The 17,891-nt window shown below is 36.6% G+C and overlaps 1 protein-coding gene across 5 annotated transcripts in view; it reads right to left on the reverse strand.

Annotated features, from left to right (window-relative positions):
* The window catches only part of Trpc1 (transient receptor potential cation channel subfamily C member 1), a 57,642-nt gene that overhangs the window by 35,195 nt on the left and 4,556 nt on the right, over positions 1-17,891 (reverse strand). Inside the window, exons 2-4 of one of the 5 annotated variants that reach the window (XM_028866003.2) lie at positions 13,480-13,634; positions 6,818-6,919; positions 2,139-2,341 (exon numbers count right to left, since the gene is read on the reverse strand). In XM_028866003.2, the coding sequence (XP_028721836.1) occupies positions 2,139-2,341; positions 6,818-6,919; positions 13,480-13,634 (460 nt within the window). Of the gene's footprint in view, positions 1-2,138; positions 2,342-3,177; positions 3,292-6,817; positions 6,920-13,479; positions 13,635-17,891 lie in introns of those variants that run through there. The other 4 variants (XM_028866007.1, XM_028866004.2, XM_028866005.1 and 1 more) reach the window with 4 other exon arrangements.

The raw sequence follows: 17,891 nt of genomic DNA on the forward strand, positions 1-17,891 counted from the left end.
CTGGGTAAGGCTTTACTACCCTGGAGGGGCTGAGCTATTGAAGTCTTCAACATGGCTAGGTTCATGTCAACAATACACATTCACTCAGGACTCCACTCACTCAGGGCTTCCTCTGCTCCCTATACAAATGTCTGTAACTCCAGTTCCAGAAGATCTGGTCTTCACTGCAAACATGTGGTATACAGATAGACATGCATGCAAAACACTCATACATATAAACTAAAAATATTTAAATGAATGTTTTAAAGTTGCCTTCTACTAGGAATAGTGGTGCACACCTACAATCCAAGTACTCAAGAAGCAGAGAGGCAAGAGGATTATAACTTGAAGGTCAGCTTTAAATGTGAGTTCCACTAGCTAGTGCTTATACAGCAAGACTCTGTCTCAAAAAGTTAACATGATGATGATCATGATGGTGGTGGTGATTATTGATGGAGGTCACAGAAATATGAAGTAAGAAATCAGCTGACAATGACAAAACTATACCTGGAAGAAGCCAAGGGCCCTTCCAGAGGATAAAGCCAAGGCTTAAGGAGTCTTGGTGATATTGGCTTTGGAATATTAGCCATTTCCTGCTATGACTTTCTTGTGTGCTATTGTAGCTTTTCAATTCCTAGAACAGTGTGTTTGGTCATTCATTGGGCACAATTTCCCCTATACAATTAAAGTATTTAGATAACATTTCCCATTAAAGTATTTAGATAACATTTCCCAACTGTGCTAACAACAGTCACACAGCCAGACCCCTAACTTCAAGCCTTTCTGTAATTATCATCATTAGCAACATCCAGCCAGGTCCACCTCCAGACAAAAGTATCTTATCTGAGATACTTCCCAGACTTTCTAAGAACAGAATGCAGATAGGTAGCATCCAGACTATCTGTTAGAGAAGGCCAGGCAGATGTGCTAATTAAGCTTAACCTTCCTTTCTTCCAAGTGCTATCTGTAGCTTAGATCTCCCTTTAACAATTACTCAGGACTAAAGGGCTTTTACACACCAGGTACATCAAGCTGCGATGCAGGTTGCTTAGTTACCTAGCTATACTTCCTCCACCCTGCCAGAAAATGGGCAACCGAGCTAAGCTGAGAGAGATACAGCTCCAAAGGAATAAAGGGCAGTTTTATTTCACTCAGTGACTTATAAAATCCTACCACTTTTCCTAACCACTTCTAAGGATTTAGTTTGAGCACATATATTCCCCCTTTTCAGATCTATTAACCAAATTTAGCCTTTACTTGATTCATTCCCAATTAGCCACTTCCCTTTTGGGTCACTATGATAGCTGAAAATTACTGCTCTTAGTGTGGATCTTATCACCCCTCCTTTTGACCCTGAGGGAATTCAAGCCTGGTGACCTTGCCTTAGCCAGAGCATTGCTATTGCATGGGTATATAACTATAAACCTCATAGACTTGAGGAGGACTAGATTGGGGAACTAGAAGAATGAGATGGAAGTTGAGGAAGAACTAGATGGGAAAGAACGAGATGAGAAAGAACTAGATGGGGAATTAAGATAGAACTTTAAGAGAACAGCAGAAAAGTGTAGAGAGAAATAAGGCAAGAAAGGAGCTAAGTATGAGAGCAGAATAGAAGCTGTGTAGAGAGAGAGAACTGACTCAGAAGAATGAAGTGAATGGACTAAAGAGTTTTGTATACATAGATTATTCGAGAATCTCTCAGATTAATTAATTCGCCTCTGGTGGCTTCTCTTCTGGAACTCTGGGAAAAGAGTATAGAGGGGCTGGACCTCAATAGTCTTTAATAGATGATGATGGTATAGTAGTAGTTTTGTTTTCTTTATAAGGTAGCAAGTGGTGCCCTTCTACTCCTGCTACCTGGAACTACTCTTGAACTAATAACATGCCTCTAAAAAGCCTTAGCAGAAAGAGTATGAAATAAACTTCATTTATAACTTGAAGGATTTTCCTATTTGGCATTTGGTAAACATTTCTGAAAACTTCAGAATTCACCTCATGAGCAAAGGAGCTAGAAATCTGGCTTTCCTAAAGCACCTAAGCACACTTCTCAGAAGTTGCACCAAAAGAACTTTTTTGTTTTTTGTTTTTTTAAAGTAAGCACCATTGACATGTACCTTGGCATATCACTCTTTTATTTATCAAAATCCTAATTTTCTAACCTGGAATGTCTGAGGCTATCCTTTTTGTTCTTTGCAGAACACAGCGTGCATTCACAGCCAACTGCATGGGGCTTGGGCAAAGACACGTCCTGCTTTAAAAGCATTGTCAGAATCTCATAGTTGTTACGATGAGCCGCTAAAATGACAGGCGCAACATCCATCGTTGTTGAATATTCGGGATTCTGAATTCGTTCCATAAGTTTCTGAAAAATAGTCATACAAATGTCCAAAGGTTATTATTTGTGACTTCAAAAATACACTTATCTAAAGGATGGAATAATAGTAATATCATATAAGAAACTTTAAAATTATTTTAAGAATAATACATTTTACTTCATTTTTGAAACTTTAAAGTTTTAATTCTAATTAACAAATGCTATATAATATAACAGAATCTTCAATAGACATTTCTATTTTCCTAATACAGAAGCAAGGGTATCTAGAGAAATACCTTAAGAAAAAGTATTTTTTTTTTATATTAAGAGAAACATGCATAAGGAGAAAGAACAAGAATTTTAGGAAAGAATAAAATGAAAAAATAGAAATGTTAAAAACAGCCATAGTATAAATGCATGAGAAAAACTAAAATTTCTACCTGTGTGGCCAGCCTTGTCCTATAGATAGCAATAAAGCTGCTACTTTATACAGTCCAATCCCTGCCTACTTTGCAACTCGTCACAAATGCACAATATCACTACAATCACAGTTAATATTTAATGAGAACTGGAACTGTTAGTCATTTACCATCCCATTTAACCCCCACAGTGAACTATGAGGCTGAGTGTAATTACTCATGAAGAAACTGAGGCTCAGAGAAGTTAATGTGCCTGAACCACAATCAGCACAGGTGCCAATCACATCCAGGTTGTATTACTCAGGACCCTAAGCTCCTCCCACTACAAGGACTCTTAGGCCTACAATGGTATGAAATGAGAAAAAGAAACAAACAAAAAAAAAACATTAGTAATTTAAGAATCAGGGTTAAATAAAAAGGTTGGCTATTTTATGACTATTGCATATTCTTTCCAATGCTTCTCACTTTTTTGCAGAGGTTTCCCTGAGAGCTGTTTGATTCCAGGGTAAGCTCATCAAGTTCACATTTTGGTAACTTTTATTAACATTGTAAAAGTAGTGTACACTCATTATAAAATATCTGAAAAATACAGAAAAGCAGAAAGAAGAATAAAAATACCCATATTCCTTCTACTCAATAACATTTTACAATACAGTATTTCCTTCTAGTCCTTCTTTACTTCACCCCTTTGAAGGACACATTTTTGTATAAATCCTAGTGTGCTAATCACCAGTGATAAAAACAACAGTTACTGATAAAAGCAATAGTTCTTAATACTTCAAAGATTAAAAAAAAAAAAATCTCATAACTCTAGAGCCCAGGATCTTCAAGGGACAAAATCATGCACAGAATTTTGCATGCAATTTAAGGAACTTTACAGAATCTGTGTTCAAGATACTCATTATAGCAAACTGCCATGAAAAAAGCTTCTTAGAAATTTAGGTCTACCTCTTAGCATAGATCCTCCCCTAGAAGTAGAAGTATAGGTCAAAAGGCCAGGAAAAATTTGAAGTTCTTGATACATAATGTCAAAGTCTTTTCAATGGTTTATATTCTTGATAATATAGGGATGTATCCATGTTTTACTCACAGCAAAGGGCATTGTCACTCTTAACATGAGTGAAAAACAATGAAATTTTAATTTACTTTCTTTTAAATACTGGTAACTTTTGATATCTTCCAATATGCTTTTGTTCTTTTATGAAGTTGGTTCATGTACTTTTCAATTATTAGAGATTTCATATTCATGAATTTATGTAACAGTTACATAAAAGCCTAAGATTGGTCCTTTTCTCTCCTTGTATTATATTTACTCCCAGGCTTCGAGTCCTAACTGAAAAGTGGCCCTGTGTTTCCTGTGAAGCATTCATGGCTGGAAAAGCACTCTCAAGACATGTAAGATTAAAGTTTATAATTTTACTGCTGATGGTATGACCTACATATTTTCAAATCAATAGCCAGTATTTTAAAGCTAATAGTGAAAAGACAATTCAACAAGCCAAGGCCATAGAATGAATTCACTGAAATAGTAAAAGAAAAATATATAAAAATACTTGTGTCTGTCTGGAAACAACACAGCTGTTAAAAGGTGATTTTACAGCTGTTGTAAGTATTCAGATAAAGCCTGAATAAATAACCTTCCTTGTCAGAGACACCGGCTAGCCGGGAACAGACAAGGTTCTCAACTGCTGATGGCAGTGGTGATGAAGTTCCCGCCAGTGCTCTCAGCCGGCACACAGCACTGCACCGGGCTCCAGAGAGAGCAAATGTGTGCAAAGGCTGGGAGGTGCCACAGGAAGTATAAACACAGAGGAGTAACCGCAGGGAAACGGTGGAAGTTGAATTGATTCCATGACCTCTGTCCTTCAGGGAAAGGACCTCTTCTCAGCCCTTTTACTCCATTCTTACTGGTTTCTTCCTAACATCTGAACTAAATGGTATTCTAGGAGAGTCACACTTTTGTTGTTAGTTTTTAAATTGTGTATGTGTGTGTCTAATGTGTATTGCTAAAGGTTGCATGATAGACAAACACCTTACACTATTTATAATAACATCAACCACCCCCCCAAAATCATAGGGTTTTTTTTTTTTTAGTGGTCTAAATGAAAGTAAAATGAGTTTAGTTCTTTAAAAATATTTTTATTCTGATTACAAGCAGCTGATAATCCCAGTAGTTATTTAAGTTGATTAACTGATTGTTTTACTATATCAACAATAAATGTTAAAACTTTTTAAATTCAATGTACAAAAATATCTCATTTTAAACTAACATTATCAAAAACTATCTTCCTACTGAGAAAACCAATAAAAATATTTTTTAAAATCCTTAATTAGGTCAATCAATAAGAAATGACTACTATAAAGTAACATTTGGCTATATTTATATATCTCTTTTCTGTGTGTATTTTAAGGATTTTAAAAATATTTATGTGCATGAGTATTTCACCCACATGTATGTCTGGATACAATATCCATGCAGTACCCAGAGGCCAGATGAAAGTGATGGAGTCCCTAGAATTGGAGTCCCTAGAATTAGATGGTTGTGAGCTACCATGTAGGTGCTGGGAATGGAATCCAGGTCCTCTGCAATAACAGCCAGTGCTCTGACCACCGAGCCATCTCTCCAGCCCCTTTTCTATGTATCCTTTTAATCTTCAGTTAATTATTTGTGTAGTTTAGTATCCTCATTTTATCTCACTTAATATTTTTCATTCCTAAAACTTAATTTAAGAATATTATCTTTAGCTGGGTGTGGTGGCTCACACCTATAATCCCAGCACTTTAATGGCAGAATAGGAAGCTCAGGAGTTCAAGGTCATCCTTGGTTATACACAGAATTCAAGGCAGTCTGGGATACATACATTAAAGCCTGCCTCAAAAAATTTTAAAGTCATTTTAATTACTGTCTTCTATTCCAAAGTTTATATACACAATTATTGGTATTTCCTGCCTTGTCTTTTAGAATGTTTTTCCTTTTCTTTTTCCCACTTGTACTAGGACTGTAATTAAGGGCATGCTAGGTGAGTGCTCTACCACTGAGATACTTATTGGACATTTAGGGTATGTCAAACTGTTTCAAACTGCTACACATAAAATATAAATCAATGACTTGCTCATTTCCTTCTCAGATTTCTAGAGGAGAAAGCCCTAGGCTAAAGAATACAAGTATCTTTCTTCTATATATAAGATATCCAAAATATTTTCCAAAACACCCTGTTCTGCAATATTATACAACCATGGCCACTTTTTTTTCTTAATTTGGTCATTAATAAGCAAAATTCAGTATCTTACTTGATTAGCAATTAAGGTTTAAAATTTTATGTTTTATTTTCTAAAAATTTCTAAATGTTCTTTTCTAATAGATTTTGGTGCTTTCCATCATTTTCTCTATTAGTACTACTGCTATCTATCTATCTATCTATCTATCTATCTATCTATCTATCTATCTATCTATCTATCTATCTAGACAGCGTTTCACTGTGTAGTCCTAGCTGGCCTGGAAACTTGATCTATAGACTAGTCTTGCCTCAAACACACAGAGATCCTCCTGACTCTGCCTCATTAAAGGCATTAAAGGTGTGTGCCACCAGGCCAGGCTCTGTTATTATTTGAGATACTTAGTGAAGCCTGTTCCCTGGCATCTGTAGCTCGACATTTCCCAGCGTCTAAAACTGAGATACAACTTCGGTGACAACCAGAATGTGTGCCCCTGCAAAGCCTGCCCACTGCTTTAAGCTGAAACAGTTCTTCCACACCAACCAGATGAATATTCATCTACATTGCCGTCCAGTTTTATGGTTTCATCACTTGCATTTCTTACATCTATCTAGAAACTAGTCTGTATTTTCAACATCACCCAAAGAATATCCCAAATCAAAAATACTGGTTCACACTGACAAAATATGGAAATATTAACTAATTGTGAAAAGTTTCCAGAAAGCAAAATGAATTATTATTGTCTCTACTTACTTCAAAATAATATTTTACAAAGTAAAAGTATTTTTAAAAACAAAATAAATTGGGGTGGGGGGAGAAAAGATGGCAATGGGGCAGGAGATCCACTTTGGCTAAAAATCCAAATTAATAAATATTTAAGAGTACTGACTACTATAGTTGGTCTTGATGATCGTTTTGGTCGATGATTAAGTAGTATATCAACAGCTCCCACTACTTCAGAGTCGATTGCCACCAAAAGTGCATCTGCGGACTTTAAAAAAATAAAAGTTAAAATGAAAATGGAAGATAAAAATGTAAACTATTTTTACTAATTCATGGTTATTTTAAAATTCTTCACACTGTATTATATACAGTAATATTGGATTTTAAAAAATTTATATTGTCCATGTAGTACATTTGCTTGCCAAAATCAGTAGTACTTCTATGTACCACAACATAAACATTTCTGTCCTGGTTTCAATGCACAACCTGGTAAAATAATGACTATTTCACAGAAGGGATTCTATGTAGAACAGTGCTGATTCATGCAATGTTTAAAGTTTAAAAAAAAAAAAAAAAAAAAAAAGCCCAAAAAACCTTCAAGATGTTTTCTCTTGAACCATGGACCAAAAATTCCTTAAGGTTCTAAATTTATTAAAGAAATTACCAGCAACTATTAAAGGAATGTGTTGGCTGTGACATCAACAGCGCAATTCTCAGAAGAGGGAAGAATGGAAAATATATAAAAGCCCTCTCTCTGTCTCTGGTCTCCTCTTCAAAACATGCATGGCTGACAGAAATGGTACAGCTTGACGTTGGTACCAGCGCTTGTCACATGGAAATCACAGAGAATCCAGTTACCAGTCGGCAGCGTCAGGAAGGAGTTTCCAGTTCTAGTCAACCTACTGCGGAGATGGACTGACCAGACCTGACCCTACAGACTCAGGACTCGGGGCTCTGCACTTCTCTCTAACCACGCCTGCGTGCTACTGGCAACCATGACACCGAGTTTTGGCTTCTTTGCTTTTGGTTTTTGTTTTTTTTTTTTTTTTTTTAAGGAAAACCATACTAGCAGAAGAAAAATTTAGTAATGAATAATGATTTAATCAAAGAAAACACCGTGATTATTTTCAGGCTGTACATTTTTAACTGACATAGCCTTTACTATGTCAACATTCTTGCCCCCAGAAATGAAACTACAGCAGATCCAGAGCATTCTTTATAGCTGCATAGAATAAAGCTTTTACTCTCCTTATCTGAATGTCAAATAAGACTAGAATGGCAGGCTTTAGTGGGATGTTGAAAATCATATCCGACTACCCAAAGAAAGGGCTGGGATTCTCATTAAACTCTTAGGAATCACCTATGTTTTCCTGTAAAAAGCTTCCTTGCTAGATGGGACATTTAATCCCTTTACTATTTTAGAGTTCATTAGATATGGCCCTAAAAAGTGCAAGCATTTTTTTTCTTTTTTAGCTTCACGTTTTCCTTCAGCTTTAGCATACTCAGTCAGTTGAAGCACACAAGCTTTTAAAAACAAGAACCCAGCATCAAGTATTACTAGATATTTATCTACAGTTTTAATTTTAACCATTAAGCTAGCTATTGTAATGCCACTGCTCTCAAACACCATGCAATTCTAATAATCTAAAGTCTAGCCATGAACTTATTGACAACTCAAAACAACAACAACCCAAGTCACAGAGTAACATCATGGGCATTATGTCCCAGGAGAGACAGGTCCCTAAGTGAAGGGCAATGGCTTTCCCAAGTATTCCTCATAGCTTTACTGAATAAAAAAACAGCTACAATAAAACCAATACAAATGGAGAAAAAAAGAAAAAAACTAAAAGCTGACCACAGAAAGAATAAAATACCAGTAGAACAAAATCACTATCCGAACAGCAATCTACAGACTTTAATGCAAGGACAAATTATTAATAATTTTGGACGTCAAGAAGCGAAGTAAAATGATTACATTCTCAAGAATTCCAACTAAGGATAGTAAAGTTAAATTATATTCAGACACACTACTCAGTAAAAAATAAAGATGTATGTTAATATTCAATGCTTAAAAGGATAAGCTTCAGCTATGAAAAGTATTTATATTAAAAAACATGTAATTAAAGAGTGGCCATTGACTCATTCTATATAAATGGTATGTTATTTGATAAATAAATGGCAGTTTTGAAGGAAAAATATTTTAATTTTTAAAAAATTAACTTATTTAAGACATAGTCTTAAAACCAGACTAGCCTTGAACTCATGTTCCTGTTGCCTCAGCCCCCAAAGTGTTGGGATCACAGGTGTGTGTCACCACACCCAATTTAGAGTATTCTTAAATACCTGCAAGCACACAAAATTTCCTCACTCATTTTTATCTCCCAATTTCTAAGTAATCTGACCATTCTCTCTAAAGCATATTCAGCACATACACTTACTGTATAATGAAGTCATTTCCTTCTCACCTCAGAACTTGTCCAGCAAGTCAGTGTGAGAAGATATGCATATTTCCTTTCTATACCTAATTTCCACTTATAGTATATATTAACGCTCTGGAATATTCTATAAGAACTTGGTCCTTCATACACAGGAATATTAGTCCCACATCCCACAACTTTAAATTCTTCTCTTTTTGCTAATTTAACTTGATCTTATCTTTCTATTTTCACTAAATGTTTTATTTATTTCACTGTTAAAATTCTCAAATTAATGTTCATCATGCTCCCTAAATCTTTCAGTGCCATACTTTCAAAATCCAATGACTTTCCCTCTCTTGTGTCTTTATTTCTAAGCAAGAAATTAAAATTTCCCTTTTGACTTTCACACCACCATTCTGACTCAAAATTGTGAATAATTCATTTGATCTTTTAAAATGCAACTCTTTCCTTCCAGTGTCCTTTATTAAACGTAAAAAATCCTGAAGAATGAATCTGTGCTAGCTCTATGTTCTGTGATTGCTGCCCTTGTGAAGATATACAGGGCCATCTTCCTGCTTACAATACCTAGAGTGCTGTGGCCATTGTCTGACAACTCTCAAATAAGTACGTACAGCTAAGACCTGGAAACTGGATCCCTCTATATCAAGGCTAACCTCGCCTCCCAGCTTGCTAGTTTTCTCTCCTCTCTCCTGGTTATGCATATTTAAGATTGATAAAACCCCAGGACTCTTCAATTCCCCTTCTTGACAGCTTTTTTGTATCTGTGCCCCCTCCTCACCCTCCACACACAGGGTCTCAGACATGCAAGACCAGGGTTCTACCAGAAGCTATACTCCCAGCTCTTCCCTTCTCACAGCTGCCGCCGCCCTTACAGCCAGTCTTCCAGGTCAGATCTTACTATTCATACCGGAACTACTACAAAATGCTCACACGGGCTAGCGCCTTCCCTTCCTTCCTAGTTTTACCTAACTGGATCACCATATTCATCTATCTAAAATACCACAAGACATATACCATACTTCCTATCAAAATGCATTGAATGAGACCTCACTGTCTATTACATAAAACACAAATTCTCAGCCTCCCATTCAAGGCCTTTTCACTAGTTTTATTTTAGGTATTTTCCTGGCATTTTCCATTATATTACAAGCCCAGTATTGTATTCTGAAGGCTGTGAAGTCACTGTCTCAAGAAACATTTCACTTATCTGTTTACGCTCTTCTCAGCATCCCCAGTCCCTTAACTACTTCTAAGCTTTTGAGTCGACTTGGGTAACAGGAAGAACATGGACTCTAGAGTCAGAACCTAGGTGCAGATCCCAAGTTTACCATTTACAGAGTAAATATGGACAAATTACTTAATCTTTCTCAAGATCAGGAAGTCATGTCCACTGGCACAAAGCAGTACAATATAAATGTTAGTAATGTTAATATTTCTTTCTTATTTTTAAATTTTATTTTATGTGTATGAGTGTTTTGTCTGCACTTTTGTCTGTGTGCCAGATGTGTGTCTTGTAGCTGCAAAGACCAGAAAGGGGTGTTGGATCCCCTGGACCTAGAGTTGCATACAGATGCCTGTGAGTCACCATGTGGATGTCAGAATTGAACCATGGTCCTCTGCAAGAGCAACGGGTGCTCCTAACCACTAAGCCATCTCTCCAGCCAAAATTAATACTTCAAGGCTGGGCTCAACAGACACTCTTCCAGTCAAATCCTTCTTAAAAATTTTAATAGACATATTTTTAGGCTGAGTGGTAGTGGTGAATGCTTTTGTTGCCAGCACTTGGGAGGCAGAGGCAGGAGGATCTCTGAGTTGAAGGCCAGCTGGTCTATAGAGCAAGTTCTAGGACAGCCAAGGATACATAGGGAAAACCTGTCTCAAAACAAACAAACAAATGATACACTTTTAATTACATGGATGGTGATCAATAATCGCGTGTGAATGCAGAGGCCAAAGGTACCAGTGCCTCCTGGAGCTGGAGTTATGAATTATTTAATGTAGGTACTAAGAACAGAACTGGGGTCTTCTGTAAGGGCAGCGAGTGCTCTTCACCATTTAACCATTTCTCCATCTTCAATACAGTAAAGAAAAAAGTCCCCTCCACCTCTCCATCGCTAGGTATCAAAGGCAGAAACTCACACATGCTAGGCAGAAACCTAGTTTTCTTGATAGCTCCAAACCATAATGGTCTTGGTATTTTTTTTATATATTGCTAAAATATTTATGTTGAGTTGCAAAAAAGTTTAAGCATAAACTAGAGCTTCTCAAAGGCAGCTCCATTGACATTCTGGGTCACATATGGTTTTAGTGGTGTTGTGGTACCTTTCCTGTGTATTGTAGGGTGTTAATAACATCATGGCATCTACCCATTAGATACCAACAGTAATCTGCCCATCAACTGTGAAACCAAAATGTCTCCAGAGACTGCCAAATATCCCTTGGTGCAGGCAAAGTTGTTTGTGTGAGAGGCACTGAGATAACCCAAGATAAAACAAGAAGCATTTTGTAACTGTAAAGCAATATACAAGCATCAAGCATTGCTACCCTCAGCACTTAACAAATACAACCTTCTATTTAAATTCCTTTGTAGTCCATATGTGCTTTCGCTCTCTCAGTTCATTTTACTGTCTACTGGTGAATACGTCATATTTTCTCCACTCATTTCCACCATCACACTCAGCTAAAGGTCTTGGACATTTGTTGACTGACAGAAGGAGACACAGGTAGCTTGGAGAGAATACAGAGAACTGGAAAGAGCATAAGGGTTTGCAGCCAAAAGATTAAATTCAAACATTATCTTTGCCTTTACTAATTTTACAACTCTGGGCAATTCATTAAAGTCTGTGAGCCTCAGTTTTCTGATGTATAAAATATAGCATCTAGACAATCTGACTGTGATGCTCAAATGTAATCAGAGTGTGAAAGAACCATGTGTACTGCAGAATTATGTATATAAAGCCATATATGTAAATGCAGTTATTATACCACAGCAATTCTTACCCAAAATCATCAAGGACTGAATTTCTTTATAATCTTATTTTCTAGGTAACTGAAGCTTATGCCTTTAAGTGTTTAACTTTAAATTTTAAATAATTTTGATGGAAGTTTTCTGCTTTTAAAAGGTATACATACACATATGTACTTTCATCTAAGCTGTTAAGTAGTGAATATAATTTAACTTTTCCTTACTGATGCTAAATCACTGTCATAAAGCCTAGCCACCAGACAGACACGGTGCTAACAATCTCTAAGTAAACAATGTGAGCACTCCCATGCTTCATTTTGCTCAGCTGCAGCTCTAATGCCCCTTTTATGGCCTTTCTTGATTCTCTTCAGATCAGAAAACTAAAAAATTAAGTTTGCTAAAATGAAATCTAAAATGAGAAAAAGTTGACTTTGAAGGAGAAGTGCTCTACAACTAAACCTACCCTAGAAACTTCAAGGAAATTACTATGGCAGCTCACATCTCATTTAGTTACTTGATGTACTATAGATATAGCTAAAGTGGCTGGGTACCCAATTCCCTTTTCTACCCCAAGTGTGTGTGTGTGGGGGGGGTGTGGGTGTGTGTACTTATATATACACACATATACATATAAATCACTCACAATACCACTTTATAAAATAATAGGGATGTACCTAAAACCACCTACCATACTAAAAAACCAAAATGCTGTGCTTCCTGATGTCACTCCAAAAGCTATGCCTCATGACAGCTGCATCAGAAGGACCAGAGTTCTTATGCTATGTTTCTCATGAGTGAGCCAAAAGGCAAAGGAAACGATGCTATTATTAACTTAGACCTTCCAGACGTACATGTCTGCTCTTCTACCTTAGGTGACATGAAGACAAATGGAAAGTTCTATCAGTTCCAGTTTTAAAACAAATCATTCATCTTTAGATGAAAGCAAACACTACATTTCAAACAAAGAGAAAACATAATAAAACTTAGGAGAAACCAAATCGAACTGTAAGTTGTTTTGTGAGGAACATTTTGTTCCTGTGCCTATAAATAACACGGGTCACAGAAAACCCTCTCCCCTGGCATTTCTAGAACACTTGCACTATTTTTAGGTATGTAATACAAATAGTAATCCTATCAGTAATAAAAATAATGTCATCTTTAGTAATTCATGATAGTTTACTTTCGTCTGATGTAGGGAAAGGAAACAGGAAGAAAAACACGAATTTAAAATATTACGTTCTTTAATAGCTTATTTGGGTTTGTTTTGTAAACTTCTTAGTGGCTCAAAACCAAACAGAAGGTGAAAGGCAAAGGCAGGGAGAGTAAACAAAGGAAAGAAACAGAAAGGAAGCTGGAGGGAGAGGTGAAAGCAGGCATAGCTAACATTTCTTAGAAGCTACTGGATAAAATCATCTAGCCTTGTACCTGACAACCGTAGTCCAAAAGCAGCTGCAGTATATCCAAGCTTTCGTTTTCAATAGTTATGGTAACAGCATTTCTCCCAAGCACATCTACGCAATTTATGTTCAAGTCACCTGAACTGTTTTCCTCCAAAATCTTTTTAACCATATAATAGTCACCTAAATAACAATATACAAACATACTTTAATATTTAAGACAGTAAACAAGAATGAGTATAAAGAAAATTTTTATCCTGCTGAATTAAAAGATTAAAAATACCTAAACTCATTTTTGCTTTGCATGTGGACATGTGCACAGAAAATGTGAACATTTCCTGGAAAAAAGTCTATCTTGATAAAATAATACACATATATACAGTAAATATAAAATACAAGTAGAAAAAAAATAAATGTGTAGCATGTAATAAAAATTTCTAGTTTAAAATTCTTAACCTGATGTTATAAGGAGAAAAACTTATAGAAGATATATAAAACAATTTAATAAAGAATACCCCAAAATACAGGCTGACAGCTATTATAGAAAAATAAAATGAAACTTAGAAGGAATTAGTTTTGGATCTCAGACACACACATCTACTCATGCATCATATTGGTTAAAATGGAGACAGGGGTAGACGATATACGTACTGTATAGTAAGGGTACCTAAAAGTCCCTACCCCCTCCCTCTCACAAACATGTGTGCACACATGTGCACATGCCATCCTGTTAAGGAAGGTGAGGTGGAGTGTTAATAAACAGGGAACACCCAGCTCACAAAATGCCACGTTAGGACTAGAATGACTGCTTGCCTGTCTTCTGCCTGACTGAAGGCCACCACAGCACAGTCATCCCATGGGAGGAAAGCAGGAGTTACTGTAACTAAAGGCGCAGTATATTTGCCTGCTAGTGAGACTGTGCAGGAAAAAGAAAAAGAAAAATCCAAAGAGAAATGCTCACTAGAGAAAGAAAGCAAGAGACACATGTTTTATTTTACTTTTTAAATACAAAAATGAGTAAACGGTTTTTCATAGTTATTCCTTAGATGCCTGTGAGTAAGAAATAGGGAAAGAATAATCAGAGTGGAAACTGGAAGGAAAAAGAAATAATTGCATGGTACACAGACAGAAAACATTCAATTAGACTAAATAAATAAAGAAAACAATATTGCAACTAAGATAACAGATTTTATTTGTGAAAAATTCAGACTTACTATTTTTAATACCTGCTTACATTAAAAAAAGAAACTGGATAATAGTTTTCTTAATAACACATCTTCTTAGGTCTCAAGAATAAAAAACTAGTCATGAAATAATTTCCCCATAGCACTAACATTTAAATTCCACTGATGAAGTGATGTTCTTAGTCTTGAGCTGTGCCAAGAGGGCCAAATAATCCACTCCAATGACATCACTATTGCTAAAAAAAATACTTAAAACTATTTCAGACACATTTGATTTTAAGCATAAGGATAAGAAAACACTACTCATAAAACTCCGCTTTGTTATCCTGATATATCTAGGTGAAGGTCATTCATTTGAATTCACTTTCTTGGAACTCAATAGGCTTCCTAAATCTAAGGTCAATGTGCTTCATTAATTCTGTAGTATTTTCAGCCATTACTTCTTAAGTGTCATTTTATTACTAAAGTTTATATCTGCAAGTCATTTAAATTGATATGCTGTAAGACTAGAACAGCTGTTAACTGTGAGGATGAACACATGTGTGAAAAGATTAGGAAACTTAGACAGGAGGCTAGCTAACAGCCCAGATGTGAGGCAAAACACCTGCTAAGCCAGATGACGTTTTCTTTCATAATGAAGTTGCTTGCAAGTCATATCTCTTGTTTTTGGAAAAGCAATATAATTTGCTTATTTTTGTGATGGCATAGTTGTTCTTAAATTTCATTTTTGATTGTGTGTCTGTGGGTTTATGTGTGTGTTCCTGTGTGTGGGTGTACGGAATGTGGAGGCTAGGGGTCCAGGTTGGGTGTCTTCCTCTACTGCTCTCTACTCCCCCACCTCCTGGACAGGCTTTCTCCCTGAGCTCAGAGTTCACTGACTGGCTACACTGACTGCCACCCAGCTCCATGGATTCGACTGCCCAGCGTTACAGACTTATATCCATACACTCTGCTCTTTACATGAAGGCTGGAGATCCAAACTCTTCATGTTTCCAGAGCAGGCACTTTATCTGCCACCCTTAGCCCCTAGTTGTCTTTGTTCAACAAATAAAACAGAAATGTTTTCAGTTTATGCCATAGGCAGTGCACCGATGCAACAGCAGGTCCTCTCAGTCCGACCTCAAGTACCTCCCATACTCATTCACCTGTCGCTGTGAACACAGCTAACCCTCATCCAACCATTACCCAGCCTTTTGGACAGTGAAACAGCCTCCTAACTGATACACCTACTGAAAAAGATCTTCTCTTTGACCAAATCCTAAGCAAGCTAATGTTCTCCTTTCCCCCATGAAGCTTCAATCTTAGCCCTTAAGATATGAACAAAACATTTCCTTTAACACACTTTCTAATAGCCCTAGGCTGCATCACTAGCATGATCCTGTGCAAATAGAAGCCTGAGGAAAGTCGTGGCTCTTAGTTCATTTGCACACTGAAGACAGGGCCCATTTATGGGCCGTGTGAAAAGACAGCCATTTAACTGCTTTTAGCGCCAGCTAGCAAATCCACGCTAGGTTTACATAAATCAACCGTGCACTTTGTACATTTCCCCCGCTGTTTCATAATTTTTCGATGCCCTGACTCTATGGAACCCCTGCTCACACTCCTCTCTAACCCTTTAAACTACAGCTTCTGTACAAAATGAACTTGGATTCGGCTCACACTGGGCTCTTTTCTGTATTATTACTCATACAATGCTTTCTACTTTAACACCGGGGGTCAACAAAATAGTTCTGAGAAAGGCCAGACAGTGAAACATGCTAGGTTTTGTGGACATGATATCTCAGTCACAATCACCCCAACCCTTCTCCACCCAAGCAGGCACGGACCTATGGAAACAACTGAGGGTGTGTTCCAATAAAACTTTTTGAAATTTATAGAGTTTTTGTTTTAAAATACCATTCTTTTAATTAGAAATATTTTTTAAGTATTTGAAATGTAAAATGTAAAAGCCAGTCTTAGCTCACAGACTAAATAGCTGGATTTAGCTTATGGATCAGTTGGTCACCTGTTCTAGCCTTACCTCTTCAATCCATTCTGTAAAATTCAAAGCATATCAACCTTACGATTCCTAACATCCTCAACGGACATAATTTTTACCAAGTTCTATAAAGCCCATTGGAAACTGGGCCAGCAAATAAAATAGTATAAAAAATACCACGGTAATCCCAGAGATCCTCAGCAATAAATTCACTCTGCCCAACTCTGAAAAAACCCTTCAGAGACATATAGTAGAGAAATGTTACAATAATAGTAAAGAGGATTTTCTATTTCCTTACTGGCTTCTCATTTGACTTTCTAACATCTGATGATAAATGTCATCATTTATTTGCTACATGTGGTGGCCCATGCCTATAATTTCAGCACCCAGGAGGCAGAAGCAGAAGGACTGCTGCAAGTCTGAGGCCAGCCTAGGTTACTCACATATCGAATTCCAGGCCAAACTGGACAATAGACCAAGATTCTGTCTAAAAAAAACCCGACCCCCACAACTCTCACAAAAAAAGCTGACCAGTTTTTAAACTTTATATTAACCAAACAGAATTTATATTAAAAAAAAATCATTAATCTTTTCAAACCAAACTTTCTTAAAAAAAAAAAAACTTTGGATATGGAATTTTAACATTCTACATAAAATATTCCCATTTAAGCCAGGTGGTGGTGTCCCACACCTTTAATCCCTGTACTCAGGAAGCAGAGGCAGGCAGATCTCTGAATTTGAGGCCAGCATGGTCTATGGAGCAAGTTCCAGGGTAGCCAGGGCTATACAGAGAAACTCTGTCTCAGAAAAAAAAAAAATATTCCCGATTAATATTAAAAACAGATTAAGAGGAAACCAAAGAAATTCTACTGAACTCATAAATAATTGATATGGTACTGGAAACTTTTAGTCCTAATCATTCACTTTGGATTTTAATGTTACAATTTATTACTTCTAAATAATATTTGAATTTCTCATTCCCTGTATTACAATATTACTCCTAGTCTTAGACTTCTCAGCATCACTAAATTTGATGGGATCAGTCTGAAGAAGACATTTATAGTACTATAAAAGGGCAAGAGAAGCTCAGATCGCAACAGTGCTGGTGCATTCAGAGTTAACCTTTCAGCCTCGTAATACACAATGGACTGAGGTTTCCCTTGGATCATTTGTTCTTAACTTCCCAGAAGAGAGAGAGCTTTGTACTAGGAATATCCTATCTTCCAATCTCATATGGGAAATTTAAGTTAAATTGAACATTTGCTCAGAAAGATCTAT

This window comes from Peromyscus leucopus, chromosome 7 (genome assembly GCF_004664715.2).
Source record: "Peromyscus leucopus breed LL Stock chromosome 7, UCI_PerLeu_2.1, whole genome shotgun sequence".
Lineage (NCBI taxonomy): Eukaryota > Metazoa > Chordata > Mammalia > Rodentia > Cricetidae > Peromyscus > Peromyscus leucopus.